Raw genomic sequence first — 19,264 nt, 5'->3', positions numbered from 1 at the left:
GATTATAAGAAATGTCCAACCATGTAGCATAGAATTGAAGAGATACGTAAGTAATACATAACTCTTAGGTTTGTTTTGAGAATTAGATGGGTTAATATAGATAATACATTAATTAATAATATAAATGGGTAGTTAAAATTATTATAGAGTTATACATTCTGTTTTGGCTGCTAAGTATTTTAATATTGTTTACAAAGTAAGCTAAATTGTTTAATGTATTTCTGCTTAAAATAACAAGTCACTTGTCAGTTACTAAATTATACATTTTAAATTGGAATCACAAGGTTAATTAGACAAATAACCTAAGTTGCTAAATTTTCAAACATCATGAGTATTTTAAATACCAACCAGATAAAGATTATTTCAACAATCACAAAATTTATTCTTGAACGAGTGGAGTTTGGATCCAAATTCTTTAAGATCAAATTCCAACTCCAATACTAACTAGCTGTTTCTTTATCTATAGAATGGGAATAGTAATACTCTCTCATCAAATCCAAAGCAATATCTATTTGAAGATAAACCATTATTTTATGTACTATGAAGAAAGGAAAAAAAAAGATACTGCTTATTAAGTGACATATCATCAATAACAAGATGTATACAGACTTAGGGAATTATAATAAGTGAATAAAGCATAAAATTATTAACCTGACTTATTTAATGATTTCTACATACACTCCAAAACATTTCTATAATTTCAAAATATCATGAGTGGACTGAGATTCTGTTCTCATGTTAAATTAACACCTAGGTGGAGTAAGGTTGCTTACCATCAGAGATTTTTGGCCTGGATGTGAAACATATTCACCAAATGGGGACATTTTATAATTCCAGTCCCCTACTTATGGGTACACACTACATACAGATCTCTGATTTGAATTCCCAGTCCTCTTACCGAGGTTACATCACCACTCAATTGTGATTAACTAATTTATTTACTGCTTGAAATGTTCTGAATTTTTTCTGATTCTTTCTACTTGGTCTGCAACCCAGAGTTTAAAGTGACATTAAGTTCTGCATGCCTCTCATGTTTTGTCTTAAAAAACGAAGGAAGGAAGGAAGGGAGGGAGGGAGGGAGGGAGGGAGGGAGGGAGGGAAAAAGGAAAAGGAAAAGGAAAGGAAGGAAGGAGAAAGAAAAAAGAAAAGAAAGAGAAAGGAAAAGAAAAGAAAAAAAAGAAGAGAAAAGAAAGAAAAGAAAAGAAAAAAGAAAAGAAAAGAAAAAAAAGAAAAGAAAGAAAAGATATTTTCCCTCTTGGTTTTTTGAGCTTTCTTCTCAGATGATTTTTATTTTGTTTTATTTTTCAAGCAGTTAGAGATTAGGGACAGTAAGGCTATTTGTAGTAAGCCTTCAGTTGAAGGTAATTTCTATTATTTAATTGTACAAATAAAATTAATAGAATTAAAGGAAATCAGAGAAGTGATATCCAATCATGATCTTCCTATTTCATTTTCATTTTTCTTTCTCTCTCTTAATCACTGTCTAAATAAACACATAATGTTTATCTAATTATATCCATGTCAGAAATCCAAATTTGAAATGTGGCATTTTCATATAATAATATTATTAGTCCATTTCTCTCACCTTCAGAACTTTATTTTTGCTGACGATGATGGACCAGATGCATTTTACTTAACCATTCACCTTCATTCACTCCGAGTGTTAGTATACCTTACACTGTAGTGAATATCCTTGTGCTTATGTCAGCTTCCTCTGTTTGAATTGTATCTTTGGTTAAGTTAGGCTGCTGGCCAAAGGGTCTGGATATTTTTATAATTCTTTATAGCAATTAACAATACATTTGCAACAGTTTCCTTGGTGGGGGATATCTTTGCATACCAATGTAACTCATTTGTCTTATTGAATCAAAGATCTATCTGTGGAAAATGTGTCCCTAGTCACTGTAAAGGAGTTTGTGAGGTAGAAACAAACTATAGCCCCTGATTTCAGTTGGTTTAGGGAAAAGCAGCAAAAATATGTGGAAAATCAAGTGAAAAAGAGATAAGTAAGTCCCAATGGTAGTAAAACAAAAGATAATCCATCATTTTCAGAGAGTAGGCCATGTGGTAAGCCCTGCCTTTATTTATTTATTTTTTTTTTAAGATTTATTTATTTATTCATTCAGAGCGAATGAGAGAGGCAGAGACACAGGCAGAGGGAGAAGCAGGCTCCATGCAGGGAGCCCGATGTGGGACTCGATCCTGGGTCTCCAGGATCACACCCCAGGCTGCAGGCGGTGCTAAACCGCTGCACCACCGGGGCTGCCCTAAGCCCTGCCTTTAAATGCTTTATTTGTATAGCAATCTTTCAGTTTAGCCTCCCAGCAATCCCTTGTGAGGGTGTTATTATCCTCATCTTAGAGATAAACTGAGGTGCGGGTAAAATAAAATAACTTACCTAAAGTCACACAGCTAAAAGTAATGGTGCTATAAATAGATAAACCCAGGAGATCTGATTGCACAGCTTTGTGCTCTTAACCTCACAAAAAGATGGGTATGGGTGGGTGCTGAATTTAGGCAGATTAAAATATACAGGAAGTTCAGAAGTTGTAGGTAAATTAAAAATTCCTTAACACATCAAACAGTGGAACAGTTTACTGAAGGAATCTGTAGTGACTCCATTAAAAAAAAAAAATCAGTTCCATTAAGGCCTTTGAAATGTTTTCTGTTTTTTTTTTTTTTTTTAAATTTTATTTATTTATTCATGAGAGACAGAGAGGCAGAGACACAGGCAGAGGGAGAAGCAGGCTCCATGCAGGGAGCCCCATGTGGGACTGGATCCCTAGACTCTGGGATCACGCCCTGGGGCCAAAGGCAGAGGCTAAGCCACCCAGGCGTCCCCTTTGAAATGTTTTTATGTAAGTTTCTATTTTACAAGTCAAGCCTATGATTAAGAGAAGAATATCCATGATTTATATTTTAAGACAAATTACAGCCCTGCTTGTCTTTCAGAGAATTAATTCTGAATACTTAGGTGTTAAAAAGTTAAGTCTGTTACTCTATGTTAACAACGTTTAGATTTAGTTTCCACAGAAGTTGTTTATGACTCTCACCTCCTTTATAAATGTTTAAGGTTTGAATAAGCAACTCATTTATCTGTACCACTGGAGAATAGAAAAAAAACCCGATATAATCACAGATAAAGTCATCTTCACTGGCTTCTGAAATCCGGCAGAAGCAAACATCTACCCCAGGACATTTATTGATGTTCTCATCATTCCCTGATCTTTTTGAGGCTGTACTACTATAGGCCTGAGAGGGCCACCTGAGGCACTATATTATATACTCAACAAAGAATCAAGAATTTAGTGGTGAAAAAGCAGACTTAAGAGTTGTTTCAAGATATGAGCAACACTTGACTGACGTGATCAATGTATTTTACCTACTGTTTTAACTCTTGCTTATCATGTCTCTCATCCAAATTGGAATGTTGAAAATCTCAAATTATGTACCCATTCATAAGAGCCTGTTTTTAGCTTCATTCCTGACTTACATGCTCCTTTCTCCTGTCATATTTTTGCTAGGAAAAAAAATTGTGTGTCAGAGGGTTCCAAAGCTTTCAAAAATTTATGCTGACTCTGAGAAAATATTCCCAAACTGCTCTATAGCCTTGGGCTTTCCTATTTGCCATTTTACCTGAACATTTTGGTTTTAATTTATTTTGATCACTGCCTAAATATCAGAGAATCCTCTTGATACTTGGCATTTTTCTTTAAATTTCCAGTTTTAAATCTCAATTTTAAGAAGTGTCAAATATATTTTTAGTCAAATTCAATTTCCTTCCCTCTCTTAGCTAATGTTCTTAGATTCCCAAATGAGTCTTCTTAAGTCCTGGGGTCTACTGCATTAGAAGTCTCTCCTTTCCCCCAAATATATTTATTGATATTGCATGTACATGATAAGTTTTATTATAAACGTGTGTTATAGTAATTCAGAAGTTAAGATTTGCATATGTAGCTATTTCTTTCATTAAAGAATTAGAGATATAATTTTCATCTTAATGGAAGAATGTGTGCAACTGTTAAGATGACGAATGTGGAGATGTCATTGCCCTGTGGTTTCTTTATTACTTTTCATATGTTATATGTGAATATAAACTTAGGAAGAATTAATCCTGATACTTTTTTTTTTACAGAGTACTTACATGATAAATTAGAAGAATATATAAAACAATTTTCTATAGTAAAAATAGTCAGACAAAAAGAGAGAAAAGGTCTGATCACTGCAAGGCTGCTAGGAGCAACAGTTGCAACAGCTGAAACACTCACATTTTTAGATGCTCACTGTAAGTATATATGTACATAGTTGTAACATTTTCTCTCTGCTTCCCTCTATTTTAAAAAGCGAAGAAGCCTTTCTTTAAATGATTAATTGTATTTCCTTTAACGTCATTTTCAACCGGTGATTATAGCAATGACAGCCGAAGCAGATTACAGCTCTGGATAGGAACCTCCTTGCACTTAAATGGAGTTCTTACCTCCTCCTCCAGAGGAGGCTCCTTTAGGCTCCTTAACTCCAATATCCTTCAGTGATCAACCTGCACAGCAAGTTATTCTTGCCTGAGCTTTGCTTTTTCAGATCCTCATTCTGTTAAAAAAAAAAAAAAAAAAAAAAAAAGTGTTTTTCCTTGTTATTGCTGATTCTTACAGTTTAAAAAGAATGAAAGTTTTAAGCGCAATCAATTGTCTTTAAACTTTGTCCTAAAACAAAAACAAAAACAAAAACAAAAACAAAAACAAAACCTTTGTTCTAGTCCTAATACTTTCAATTTCCCTATTTTAATTCTTTTTTCAAAGATTTGCACATCCTCCTGAGCTAAGTTAGGGGTATCCCCTTCCAACTTCTGGGGTATCTTTTCTATGAATATTATCAAGTTTTGTTTGTTCTACTGCTACTGTTTTTTATTTTGTTTTTAATGGTTTTGTTCTCCAGTGTCAATGATTTTAAATGAGGTATATGGCAAGTATTTTTAGAGTCCGTATTTAAAGTTCCCATTAGGGATTACTAAAATGTCACTTAGTCCTTCAGCTATAAGTTTAGTGGGTTATCCTTTTTATATGAGTATTTAGTTTTGAACTGAATTGGCTAGCCCTTAGATTATGTTTGACCTGGCAAATGGTTTTGGTTATACGCTAATTGTTAGAGAGTGCTTTTGGATTTGCTTGGGTCTCTTTAGAGCCAACAGACCCAGTACTCTCCTAATACCTGGCTCTTAAATGAAGAGAGGTCTGAAGGTATTCCAAAAGAGGTGTCTTAAAAAGGAAATGATTCATTCTCCAATATTTCCTCTCCTGCTCCAAAATTACAATTATGTCAGACTGGATATTCTTCCTCTCAGGCAAATGTATCTGATGACGATCTTGATGCCAAGTGGTCCTCCTAGTAACTGCCCAACGCTGCCCTCTGCCTGATGGGAAGACCTGGGTAGCACTGAATCTCTGGAATTCTGTGTGTGAAAACAGGAGTCATGTCCGTAATACTAGGGCCCACTTTCCGATAGGCCTGGGGCAGGTTTGAATGGTCCTTCTCCAACTGCTGAAATCAGAATATTCTGACTCCTTAACTTATTTTCTCCTAAGACTCAGAAATTAGGATTTTGATTACTACACCTTAGGGAGACCAGTTTAAATCAGAGCACTTCTGGGGTTAGGTGGCATGGATCAGCAAAAAGTTGCCTTTGACTCATGGCCCATTTCAGAGGGAAACACACCATCTGAAACTTAAATACTCCAGTGTTATTTTACTTCCTCACTAAGGTAAAAAAACAAAACAAAACAAAACAAAAAAATCCCTTGTGTAATAAATTTTCCCAACTTTGCTGATTCTTCCTTTACCCTTTTCACTCTACCTTCAATCTCATCATAAGAAACCTTTAAGAAATCTCCTCGGTGTTAAATGTTCAAAACACAATTGACTATTCTTCTCATCTCTCTAAACCGTCTTAAAAAAAAAAAACAAAAGAGAAAACCCTCAGTGTTTTCATTGGACTGATTAGAATTGTGTCCCTTCCAGGTGAGTGTTTCTACGGCTGGTTGGAACCTTTGTTGGCCAGAATAGCCGAGAACTACACGGCTGTAGTGAGTCCGGATATTGCATCCATAGATCTAAACACATTTGAATTCAACAAACCTTCTCCTTATGGAAGTAATCACAACCGTGGAAACTTTGACTGGAGTCTTTCATTTGGCTGGGAATCGCTTCCTGATCATGAGAGGCAAAGAAGGAAAGATGAAACCTACCCAATTAAGTAAGAGGATTGCTCTCAAAGTCTTACAAGTCAGTTCAGTTATTTGAATATGTATGCCCTCTTAGCTTTCTACACTTTTTGCCTCCAAGGTAATTCTCACTAACGAAATAAAGAACACACACATTCTATGTAGGGAATAGAAAAGCCACTTATGTATATATTTACTTACACATGATATTACCGAGTCGGAAGTAGAAGTAAATGAGGCCTTTCATCTTCCTCATAATCATCACTTCAGAATCTTTGGGCTTGGTCAGAAGATACGTCATAATTTTGTTCTGCTGGGAGAAGATACTTAAAGTGCTTCCCTTCCCCCACAAATCTTGAAACTGAAGATAGCATTTTTAGTCTTTATTGTAAGACTATAAAAAACCTTGGAAATTGTGATCTCTCTTTAATTTCTTTGTGAATTTGATTCAGTTGCTCTTTAAGCTCTTTTTTCTTATTTAATTTTTATAACAAAGTTTGACAATGGATTATTTTTCAGAACACCCACTTTTGCAGGCGGCCTTTTTTCCATATCAAAAGAATATTTTGAATATATTGGAACTTATGATGAAGAAATGGAAATCTGGGGAGGTGAAAATATAGAAATGTCTTTCAGAGTAAGTTCATAAATATAGTACATTATAGTACAATATAGTACACATTCTGTTCTAATTAGCTGATACAGATCATAGATGTGTGCAGCCTTTACTTTTATGTGCTTTCTAAAATTTAATTGCTAGAAATTTTAGAATAAGGGTATTTCTTTTAAAATGTAACTTAATATATTTACTCGTTGCTGCCAGTGTAACAAGAGGATTCAGTTAAACGCCTGTGTCCAGCCAATAACACCAATTAATGCACTTGTAGCTACTGAATTCTAGCCAAGATAAATATAATTCAATCTAGTGCTTCAGGAAATGAGTTGATTATCAAGGGAGTCAGAATGGAAAAACATTTATGTATAATTTTTAAAAGACATTAACTCTTGGGATTAAATGAGCTTTTTTTCCCTATGCATATTAAAAGTTAATATGAGAAACAAAACAAACTCTGGATGGCCTCCACATATACTTATTTGACTTCATGAGTTTATTTTCTGCAAGGACTCTCTCATTCATCTTTCATCCTTCGGTCTGGAACGTAGTGGGAAAATAACTAGGAGTTAGAAGATTTAAGTTTTAGCTCTGGTTCCATCACATAATGGCAGTGATGATCGTAGCCAAATTTGAACTGCTCAAAGGAGGAGTCTTTTTTTTATCCATTTAAGTATTCCCAACCCCTAACACATGTTAGATTTCAGGCACAATTTGTTGAGTTAAAAATACCACTGGGTTGTCTCATTTGCCCTAATACTAGCACAGATTATTAAACATATATTCATTTTAGATTTTTTGCTTAGTGACTATTTATGGCAGAACTGATTGCTAAGATATTTAAGTCAGTAGATATTGATTTAATAATTTTCCATTTTATTTAGAGTTAATGCAAATAAGTGTTTTTGACCCTCTGTTTCTAAATAGGTGTGAATTTTTTTATAATGACTGAGTACTGTACAAGCTTAAAAGATTGTACTTGGTTATTATCTGGACTTCTTTCTCTCTCTCTTTTTTTTTAAGATTTTATTTATTTACTCATGAGAGAGAGACAGAGAGAGAGAGAGGCAGAGGGAGAAGCAGGCTCCATGCAGGGAGCCCCATGTGGGACTCGATCCTGGGTCTCCAGGATCACACCCTGGGCCCAGGGTCTCCAGGGTTTCCAGGATCACGCCCAGCACTAAACTGCTGAACCACCAGGGCTGCCCCAGGACTTGTTTCTTAATTACAAAATTGAATATGCAAGGGGGAAATAAGAGTCTGGTTCTGCCTACTCTAAGACTGCTAATTCCTGCCATAGATGAGAGAATCTTTGGTTCAAGTGAGGTGCTCATGTGCCTTGTATAAGAAGATAGAAGTCAAAAACAGAAGAATCTTTGGTCTTTGGTATGAGAGAGCTTGCATAATTGTTTGCAAAAAAAGAAGTGTGGGGCTTGATTTTTATGAAAGTTCTGAAATCACTATTTTGTTAAATTACTTTCTGAAAATATGCCTTTGTGGTCTTTAGTTTTTGTACCATTTCATAAAATTGTTTTTTATATTTAAGAATTTAAGTTGAACTGGCAAGGGACAGAGACTATTTGTGGACACTATATATAAATTTTTATATTTTGTTTTTATTAATATCTTAATGAACTTAAAAGCAACACTTTGATTTTTTAAAAATACTGTAAATTAAACAAATATCATTAATTATCAGGTATGGCAATGTGGTGGGCAGTTGGAGATTATGCCTTGCTCTGTTGTTGGACATGTTTTTCGCAGCAAAAGCCCTCATACCTTTCCAAAAGGCACTCAGGTGATTGCTCGCAACCAAGTTCGCCTTGCAGAAGTCTGGATGGATGAATACAAGGAAATATTTTATAGGAGAAACACAGATGCAGCAAAAATTGTTAAACAAGTAAGTTAGAGCTAAATAATTAAGTTACAATAAAAGTCCACACCAAGTTCACATATTCTTTTTCTTATTTGAGTCAGTTTAAATATAAAACTTTTTTTTAAAGATTTTATTTATTTGAGAGAGAGAGAGATGGAGAATAGCAAGAGAGAACATGAACGGGGGGGAGAGGAAGAAGCAGGCTCTCCGCTGAGCAGAGACCCATGATCGTGGGCAGACACTTGACTGACTGAGCCACCCAGGTGCCCCCAAGTAAAAAACTTTTTTAAAATTTATTTTTTAAGTCGGTTTTTTAAATGCAACATATAATAACTTATTGATGCCAGTTTTTTCTTTTTTTTAAGGAAAAATCAAATAAACTGCTTTTTAAAAAAAATTCAGGCATTCCCCTTGTTCTTTAAAATGGAAGATATTGGGGCACCTGGGTTGGCTCAGCGGTTGAGCCTCCGCCTTTGGCTCAGGGTGTGATCCTGGAGTCCCGGGATCGAATCCCAGAATGGAGTCCCACATCGGGCTCCCTGCATGGAGCCTGCTTCTCCCTCTGCCTGTGTCTCTGCCTCTCTCTCTGTGTCTCTCATGAATAAATAAATAAAAAAATCTTAAAAAAATAAAATGGAAGATATTTAGTTTTTGTAACTGCCTTGGTTCAGTATTTTCCTCAAACTAAGATTAAGTGGAACCACTTTTAACTGGTTTTGGGAGATGTGATTGACACCTAAATAAAGGTGCTAAGTTGGTTTTTGAACTGGGTATGGAAACAGTGTCAGAATGTGGCAGGAGAATAAACCCAGGAATATCAAGGCTTTTTTTCTTTCAAGTTCTGGTTCCACTGCTTGCTAGGTTACCTTGGCAGAGCCCCCTTTGCAACTGTTAAATGGGATGACACTCTATAGGGTGGTCGAGAGATTGGCTCAACACGGGGTGCATGCTCAGCCAACCTTTTCTCTGCTTCCCCGTCTTGAGAGGCGAAATACTTGCCTGTCTCCCAGAGAAATTATGGCACTCTTGTTACTGATCTCACATGGATCAAAGCTCTGCAGAATTATGATGCCTAATACATTGGAACTGAGCTCCAACAGGTTCAGTACTGGTTGTAGTTAATGAACTAGACTTTTAGAAATGTGCTTCAGTGAACGGCACCCAACCCTCTGTAAGAAACAGTGCTGATTTTAAGAGGGTATATATTGAAATTAAAGGGCATCAACATTTTGACTGTTACAACAAAAGGTCTGATTACCTCTTTCCAGCTTTTCTCTCCAGTATCTCCCTGTAACATGTCAGTAAGATGCAAAGTCAGAGCATGCCTGGGTCAGATAGCCATCTTTTTATTTAAGGCCACCAGGCCAAATTGGGCAGACTGTGTACTGCACGCGGGTCCTTGGCCAAGCAGATAAGCATGTGCTAACTGCAGCTTACACTCCCTTATCACTCACAAGGGGGGAAGTGAACCATTAAACCCCTATTTTTACCACAGGGCAAACAGATCTTGTGATAAAATGCATAACCTAGCCGGAAGTCCTTTAGAGTTTTATACATTTTGCAAAAACTTAGACGTTGGCAGAGAAAATATTTACCTTAATTGAAATGGTAAGCTTGGGCATTTAAACTTTTTGCATATTTAGGTAACAAATATAATTTTTCCTTAAAACTTTGCCTATAGACCAAATATATTTTCAGTTTAATAGTGTTCTTTGAAAATTGTTTTCTTGGGGCATCTGGGTGGCTCAGTGGTTGAACATCTGCCTTCACCTCAGATCATGATCCCAGGGTTCCGGGATTGAGTTCCGCATCAGGCTTCCTGCATGGAGCCTGCTTCCCCCTCTGCCTGTGTCTCTGCCTCTCTGTGTCTCTGTGTCTCTCATGAATAAATAAAATCTTAAAAAAATATATTTTAGAATGGTTCAATTAGTGCAGAGCCCGAGGTGGAGCTCATTCTACAACCTGAGCTAAAATCAAGGGCCACACTTATCTGAGCCACACAGGTGCCCCAGCAACTATTTCTTTATACCTGCTTCCTCACACCTCACTTTACAGATCATTTTTGGACATAAAATTAGGATCAATTTTGAATTCTCCCACTACCATTTCTCTAGAGATCTTTGCCTCATGAGGGAGGTTGAGTAGCACAAAGAAAGAATAAAATAGCATTATGTGAGCACCTACCAGTGGTAACTTAATTCTTTTTCAAGGCAGAAGCAAGCAGGGAGGCATCTTTATTGCCTGAATAAATGGTGAATGCAGTTAAATTACATCTTATATTTTGGCCTAGAATTTTTTTAAGACACAAATATAAATGCAAAGCATAGCATTTGAACTTCTTTATCAGTACTGTTTTGATTAAGCATTCTTTTTACTTCTCATCTTTCTCTAGAAATCATTTGGTGATCTTTCAAAAAGATTTGAAATAAAGCACCGCCTTCAATGTAAAAATTTTACATGGTATCTGAATACTATTTATCCAGAAGCATATGTGCCAGACCTTAATCCTGTTATATCTGGATATGTGAGTATTTTCCTGATCCTTTTTACTTGGTATATGCCTCACCACAGATATTTACATGGTTCAGGGAAAATTGCTGAAATACTTTTTGGTTTATGGCTTTTAAGATTTCACATTACTATTTATTAATACTATTTCCTGAAATTATTTGAAAAAAATATCAACCACATAGATTAAAACGCTTTTTTTTTTTTTCCCTTTAGATAAAAAGCATTGGTCAGCCTCTGTGTCTGGATGTTGGAGAAAATAATCAAGGAGGCAAACCATTAATTTTGTACACGTGTCATGGACTCGGGGGAAACCAGGTGAGCCCTGCACTACTCAAAGCCCTCCCTTCTCACTGGCACTTACAAACACGAGTAGGTTGTCAGAAGTCCCAAATCAGCTTTGTATTCAGTTAAATGAGTGTTTAAAATGTTTTAGGTTAAGTTTGGCAATTAATATTAAAGTTGCTGAGTACTTGATTCTGACTTCATTCTGATTCTGAAAACAATTTGAAATGGCTTACCCATTCTGTAAAAAGGCAGATGAGAAAATAATAGAACAAAGCCATTTGAAATTTAAAAATGGGATCTTCTGTATGGATCTTTGATGTTGGGGCACTACTGGCAAGGTGATTTTGCAAAATTATGCATAAAGGCTGTATTTATTTAACTGCACTCAATAGCAAGTTCTAGGGCAGCCCTGGTGGCGCAGCGGTTTAGTGCTGCCTGCAGCCCAGGGTGTGACCCCAGAGACCTGGGATCAAGTCCCACGTCCGGCTCCCTGCATGGAGCCTGCTTCTCCCTCTGCCTGTGTCTCTGCCTCTCTCTCTCTCTCTCTCATGAATAAATAAAGAAAATCCTTAAAAAAAAAATAGCAAGTTCTATTCAGTGTTAATACCAAAAGAACAGTATTATAAGTTCTTTGCAAGTCGTGGTATTATTTCAATATGTTGTTAGGTAAAGGCATGTTCTTGATTATCCTCCACTGATGATATATCTGCTTGTTACCACTCTTTGTTTAAACAGTCAAGACTCAAATGTCACATGTCACTACTTGGCCTACTCTGGGCACAGAACTTATTAAAATATCATTTCTAGTATTTAGCTTCTTGCCTTGCCTTTTACAAGTTAACTCCTGGAAAGATTGGACTCTTTCATTTGTTCATTCAACAAATTCACTGAGTGACCCCTGCTTGCAGGATATTCTACTGGGTTCAAGCAATTTAGATTCTAACTCCTGCAGGAAATCTACACTTCAAAGACAGTGGTTACAGTCAGCATGATAAGGTCTGGGATAAAGCATTCAGACTGCTTTATGGAGGAGGGCATCTGAATGGATTAGGCTGGATGCCCAGACATTTTCCTTGGAAAGAGGACATTTGAAAACATTTTTTGGAAGGTGCCTAGGAGTTAGTGAGAACCTGGTGGGAATGAGAACTTGTATTCTTGAAGGAGAAGAAAAACATATGTAATTTTGGGCATAAAGAAAAATAAAACAGGGTAGGTGGATAATGTGAACATGCGGGAGGGGGAGAGGTGTTTGTTTTTGGAGGTTCAGGAAGACTTCTTTGAAAAGGAAACATTGGAGTAGAGGCTTAAAGGATCTGGGGAGGAACCGTGTTCCAGCAGAGGGGGTGCATGGTGAGAGGCCAGTGGCAGGTAAATGGAGCCGTCAGAAAGTCAGTGTGGCCGCAGCAGAGTGGTCCAGGAGGACAGGGTGGGAAACAAGGTCAGAAATGTTGATAAGCGGCTTGGATCATAGAAAGCTTTGCAGGCCTCCCCTAGTAAACTTTTTAAGAAAATGGGGACTCCTGGTGGCTCAGTGGTTGAGCATCTCCCTTTGGCTCAGGGCATGATCCTGGGGTCCTGGGATCAAGTTCTGTATCCGGCTCTCCATAGGGAGCCTGCTTCTCCCTCTGCCTATGGTTCTGCCTCTCTCCCTATGTCTCTCATGAATAAATAAATTCTTAAAAAAAAAAAAAAAAAGGAAGGAAATGACTCTGATTTCTAGCACTATAATATAGCCATTGGTTTTATTTTGGTTTATTCCCTTTAAATTTTTTTTTTTTAAGTTAAGCACTGCATTTGAACTCCTTTGCAAATTTACTTGAGCACTAAGTGTTTTAGAGCTATCATCCAACTTGATCATTTCTTTCTGCTCCCTTTTACTGTTTTGACCAGATAATATTTTTGTAACATAAAGCTCCACTGTAACAGCACTTGTACATGCCAAGTAAAAATAAGTGTTTTGGAGACGCCTGGGTGGCTCAGCAGATGTCTGCCTTCGGCCCAGGGCATGATCCTGGAGGCCCGGGATCGAGTCCCACATCGGGCTCCCTGCATGGAGCCTGCTTCTCCCTCTGCTGTGTCTCTGCCTCTCTCTCTGTGTCTCTCATGAATAAATAAAAATAAAAAATAAATTAAAAAAGTATTTTGGTAATGTGGCTCTGTTGACCAATATACTGGTGCAATGCAGTGTAAGTCATTATGGTTTTGTAGCACTTAATGCTTTGCTTCTCTGGCTTTCTATTCCAGGGTATTCATCCTCATTCTAGGCTATGTCTCTCCAGTGTTCCCAGGTGGCTATTTACATATTCTTTTTGGTTGCCCAAGTATCTTCAGCTACTTCCTGTTCCTTATAAATTGCCTTTCAAGGATTAAAAAAAATATAATGTGGGTGAAGTAAAATACTGACTTTTGTACCATCTTTGAAATCCTAAGATTTATCTTTCTTAAAGAAGTATAACCAAAGTGCTGTTTTCATGATCTCCTCTCATTTTCATTCAGTGTCTCCATCTGAAGAACTATCGGTTATAAAAATGATGGATATATTTGTGGAAGGAGCTAAATTAAGCATGAGGCCAAGACCAGGGGAATTCAAGATTAATTCAGCTAATGTTTGTGGAGTGCACATAAAGGGGTTAGAACAGCCCCTGCTTAGCCCATAATAAGGGCTCAATAAATATTATTGCTAAGACTAATTATTTCATTATTGAAAATCCATTATGTTCACTTATTTTATCTTTGGAATGTCAACATTATGACATATTTGCTTTGTAGTGGATGTTATTACAAGATACGCTGCCTGACTTTGGTCCATGGTAAAGCCAGCTAGCTACTAGCACGCACAATTCCAATAGAGTGCTACCAAAGTTATTTCTGGTGTACCGTAGGAACCCTGGAAAAGGCTGTAATCTCGTTCAGTACGACAAGCTCAGGGAAACTAAAGAAGCAAAGTAACATTTGAATTGACTTTCGAAGGATTAAAAAGGAATTTGCTGGGCAGAGGAGGATCCAGAAGGATATTTCAGGCAAAGCACAGTAAAGCAGCCTTAGAGTTATGGGTGCATGTGTTCTGCATTGGTAAAATTGTGTGAAAAGAGCATGCTGTACAGTGCAGGCTCTAGTGGTTGATAGAAGCTTGAAAACGGAAGAATTCATGTACTAGTTGAGGAGTGTGGACTTCCTCTAAGCAACAGTAGTGACGGAAGAATTCATGTACTAGTTAAGGAGTGTGGACTTCCTCTAAGCAACAGTAGTGACTCACTCAAGTAAGGGAGGTAGGGCATCAGGTAGGTGTTATGAAAGACTAACTGGCAGCAGAGTGAAATTGCAGAAATTGCAGGTAGCTTGACCTATTACGGTAGAGATTCTGAGTGCCGGAATAAGAGAAGTGGGGTACAGAGCAAAGTGGGATGGTGACATCTGAGAGGGAAATTCAGTAGAACTAAGGAACTAATTAGTTCATTAGACATAATGGAGAGAAAGAAACATTAATCCTGGTAATAATAGCTAAGATGAATTAAAAGTTTACCATGTACCAGTTATTGTTCTGAGTGTTTTTACATATATTAACCCTTTATCCTCATAACCCTGTGAGGTAGGAACCCATTTTCACAGGCAAGGAAACTGAGACATGGAGAGTACCTCATTTACTTATTCCTAGTGTTAATAGAAACTCCATTAATTGAGATGAATAAGAGAGAAGGAACACTTACGGAGAGAAAGAGGCAGTTAATGTGCTTGCTAGACGTTTCCGGGTCCTTTCCTGTGGTGTACCTGTCCTAGCTAACCTCCATCCCACCTGCTTACTTCCCATTTCTGACATGGGAGGAAGATAGTCTCTTACATAACTACCTGCTGGTGATAGGCTGGAAAAGGGTTATAGCATCTTCTGTCATTAAAAGCTCAGCTTATGTTTCTAATACCTATTTTTTTTTTTTAGTATTATTTTGTTGAGTACACAAAATAATGACTTCATTATTCAGAGGGTTGCTCATTTTTTAAAAATCAATATTATTGGACCATTATCTTGCAGCTGAGGATATATGATGAGGATACAGGTCAGTAATAGCATTGTTCTTTTCACAGTATTTTGAATACTCGGCTCAACATGAAATTCGGCATAACATCCAGAAGGAATTGTGTCTTCATGCTGCTCAAGGTCTTGTTCAGCTGAGAGCATGTACCTACAAAGGTCACAGGACAGTGGCCAGTGGAGAGCAGATATGGGAGATCCAGAAGGTACCTCAGAGCAATTAATTCATCCCTTTATGTAATTATTTTGATTAGCTCTAATTGCTTATCTGGGAAAATGCATTAAACATAGCATATTAATGTTATCCATCAGAATTTCTCTTTGTTAACTTTGTTATTGTGTAAGTCTACCAATGTGATAAGAGAGAATGACTCTATGCTTAGTGAAAACATGATTTATGCAGATCAACACTTTTGTGCATTATTAGTAATAGTTGCTCATATTTGTCTTTTTAGAGTTTTTACAGGGCTTCTGGCAACAGTCACATTTTAAAAATCGTGGCAGAGAGAAAAAAAAATCATTATCTTTCTCTCACCTAAAGTGATCCTTTTCTCCTCTTGTAGTACTTTTTTAAAATATGAATTTAGAATTGAGAGAATACGCAAAAGATCTTTTCTGTTTTTAAATCTATGTGTTAAGGCTTAGCTGGGATATAGCAGTTCTTACCTAAAAATTGTTTTGTGCCCTACTAGAACACTAAAAGACTTATTTTTATAACTTATAATTTTTAAAGAATTTGTCACTTATGGATATACTGATGGGATGGTTCTTACTTGAAAATTTGATTCAGACCTTACTCTCTGTACGTATATTTATGTACTACCTTCTGTGAATTGAACAAGTAGTGTCATAAATGGTATTGTTTACAACAGAAACCAACAAGATCTTATCAGACAAGGCTGACCTGAGAAAGATTAAAAATTGAGAATAGTGTACATTTGGTAGGTCAGTCTCCTTTAGCTTAGATAAGATCATAATGTAGTTTTCATGTTTATCAGTTAACTGTGAATCTTGAAATTTAATGCCTGTTGTGTTTCTTTTTTTTCTAGGATCAACTTCTATATAATCCATTCTTAAAAATGTGCCTTTCAGCAAATGGAGAGCATCCGAGCTTAGTGTCATGCAATCCATCAGATCCACTCCAAAAATGGATTTTTAGCCAAAATGATTAAGTGTTCCTTAAAATTAAGGAGTTGAAAAAGGAGATATTCTTTCTCATAAAACTGTGACTAGGCATACACTGTAGTTTTTGAAAATTATGCAAAAGCAGCTAATTGTAACTTATTCCAAGTGCATTTTTCTTATTTATATCTTAAAATATCTATGTAGCACTGCTACAGAAATCTTTTTAAGTTTCCGTTTCAAAGCACAATGACTAATAATACCAAAGACTATTTTGAAATGTCCAGATGTAGGGAAAGAGATGTTTACAGTATGATGAAAATAATTTTCTAAGTAAAGTGATATGTGTGTGTTTTGTACCTTAAAGATACGCATAGCTACATTCGCACACTCACAATTTAAAATATTTCTTCTAGCTTTTTGGGGGGAGGGAGAAAGATTTGATATTGTATTTTTTTAACTACATAGAAGTGGATCAATGAAGGTCAAGCATTGGCCTTTGTGTACAAACCAGGAAACTTTTATAGATCTAGAATTTATTATATAAAAAAATGCAGGTAAACTTATTTGCCTTTTGTTTACTTATCTGTCATAGGTTTCCTTAAACATAAAATTAAATGAATAAGGAGAATATTTTTAACACTTCAATATCTTGGCAAATTTTAAAATATTTTTTAGTCTGAAGCCCACTTGACTTGAAGCACTTAAATCTTGCTTAAAAGACATTTCTTAAATAACTATACTGTGTGTTTTCCCAAAGCAATTAAAAAAAAAAAAAAACTATAAATTACTATCTGTTGAAAAGGTGTCTTTTCTTTCTGCTGGCCTTTATTTCTTACCAAAATTCACTAATCTTGAATGTTTGTGAAATTGAATTTCAAGTGCAGAATACTTGACTCATTTACGACCTAAAATTTTATTTTTTACTGATTCAATCTAGATTGTCTTTGTAAAGAATTTTTTTTCATCAAAAAAGCCTTCTATGTGGAAAACACAATAAAATGAATCCTTATCACTGTTGTAATTATTTGCTTTAAATTTCTTTCCTCTTTTGGATAAAATATATAATTCATGTTAGATGAGGGGAGCATGAATTTTGTATACTTAATTTCTGAGTACCTGTCCTAGAGTCCTCAGATATTTCTTAAGGAGGACTCAAGTATTTCGTGATAATGGCATAAGGAATAGGGAATGGACAAGATTCTATGCTAGATATTTTGAAGTTTTATATGAAATTCTGATATTCCTTGAACATCTGATAGAGTAATTTTTGAAAGATGTGATACCAAAAAAAAAAAAAAAAAAGATGTGGTACCTGCATAGATTTAACACTCTTTTCTTTTTGGTCCATTTTATATAGAGATCTCTTATATTCTTATTCAAGAAGTAAAGTATGATTAGCTTCATATTTTAAATATTGCTGACACTCAGTTGTACTAAAGAAAATATTTTTAAATTATTGGTACCATCGTCTATTTGTAACTTTGAACTTGCATTAAAAGACCTGCATTCTTGGGGTCTGGGGGTGCCTGGGTGGCTTAGCAGTCAGTGAGCAACCAGCTTTTGGTTTCTGCTCGGCTCATGATCTCGGGGTCATGATCTCCAATTGTGAGGCTGAGCCCAGCGTTGAGCTCCAGCATCAGCCTTCACACTCTGTGCAGAGTCTGCTGAAGATTCTTTGCCCTCCCTCTCTTTTCCTCTCTGCTCTTCCCCAACTCACAGGCACTACCCCCTTCTCTCAAATAAATAAATGAAATCTTAAAAAAAAAGACCTGAATTCTTTATTACAATGCCAACATTTATTTCAATACAACTAACATTTATTATATGTCTGGCTTATGCCAAAGTTATGATAGGCAGGATAAGTCTTATATTGCCTCTGGGCTTAGATCTTATGGAACAGAAAGACAAATAATTTTGAAATAGCGTAGAAACATCTGGGTGGTTCAGTCAATTAAGCAGCTGCCGTAGGCTCAGATCATGATCTCAGGGTCCTGGGATCGAGTCCTGCATTGGGCTTCCTGTTCAGTGGGGAATCTGCTACTTCCTTTCCCTCTGTCTGTCCCCCCATCATGGGGTCTCTCTCTCTCTCTCAAATAAAATCTAAAGTTTTCTTTTGAAATAGCATAGTGAATGACATTATGATTTATATTTCACAATATGACAGCCTATTCATATTTGATATTTCTTTACTAAGATTTTTATTACTATAACTAAATATTAATATGTATTGTGAAATATGCACTGATGCCCACTTACATGCACAATTTCTGTTTCTCAAGTTGTTACTCTAAACATCCAGGAGCAAATGCTGCTCTTAGAGTTCACTATATCTAATAAAACAAATCCTCAAAGATATTTGGTAATGAAAATGTATAAAAGCATACTTTAAAAAAATTCTGAGTGCCTCTGTGTATCAGTCATGTGTTGTCATGTCAAGACTCAACCTAAACCTGTTTAGATTAGTTGGTTTTATTATGGCCGTATTAAATGCATCAAAGGTAGAGGCCTTCTTACCTGATTTGGGAGCCTCAGGCTTGTTCAAGTGTCACATAACTGACTTCATTAGGGACTTACCCTTCAGGGTAGAGGTAGTATCTTTAGAAAGTCTGAGT

The 19,264-nt window shown here is 36.2% G+C and overlaps 1 protein-coding gene across 3 annotated transcripts in view; it reads left to right on the top strand.

The window, feature by feature from the left end:
• The window catches only part of GALNT3 (polypeptide N-acetylgalactosaminyltransferase 3), a 43,673-nt gene extending 26,000 nt beyond the window's left edge, over nt 1–17,673 (top strand). For 2 of the 3 annotated variants that reach the window (XM_035698438.2, XM_025470999.3), the window contains exons 4-11: nt 4,136–4,285; nt 6,013–6,247; nt 6,735–6,852; nt 8,528–8,728; nt 11,097–11,228; nt 11,429–11,530; nt 15,581–15,733; nt 16,577–17,673. In XM_035698438.2, the coding sequence (XP_035554331.1) occupies nt 4,136–4,285; nt 6,013–6,247; nt 6,735–6,852; nt 8,528–8,728; nt 11,097–11,228; nt 11,429–11,530; nt 15,581–15,733; nt 16,577–16,699 (1,214 nt within the window). In that variant the 3' untranslated portion in view covers nt 16,700–17,673. Of the gene's footprint in view, nt 1–4,135; nt 4,286–6,012; nt 6,248–6,734; nt 6,853–8,527; nt 8,729–11,096; nt 11,229–11,428; nt 11,531–13,744; nt 13,789–15,580; nt 15,734–16,576 lie in introns of all 3 variants that reach the window. The other variant, XR_007408623.1, reaches the window with a different exon arrangement.
• Nucleotides 17,674–19,264: the final 1,591 nt, after the last annotated feature.

This window comes from Canis lupus, chromosome 36 (assembly GCF_003254725.2).
Source record: "Canis lupus dingo isolate Sandy chromosome 36, ASM325472v2, whole genome shotgun sequence".
NCBI classification, from domain to species: Eukaryota; Metazoa; Chordata; class Mammalia; order Carnivora; family Canidae; genus Canis; species Canis lupus.
Note: the sequence above shows the minus strand (reverse complement) of the source record. Positions and strands in the feature narration are given on the sequence as shown.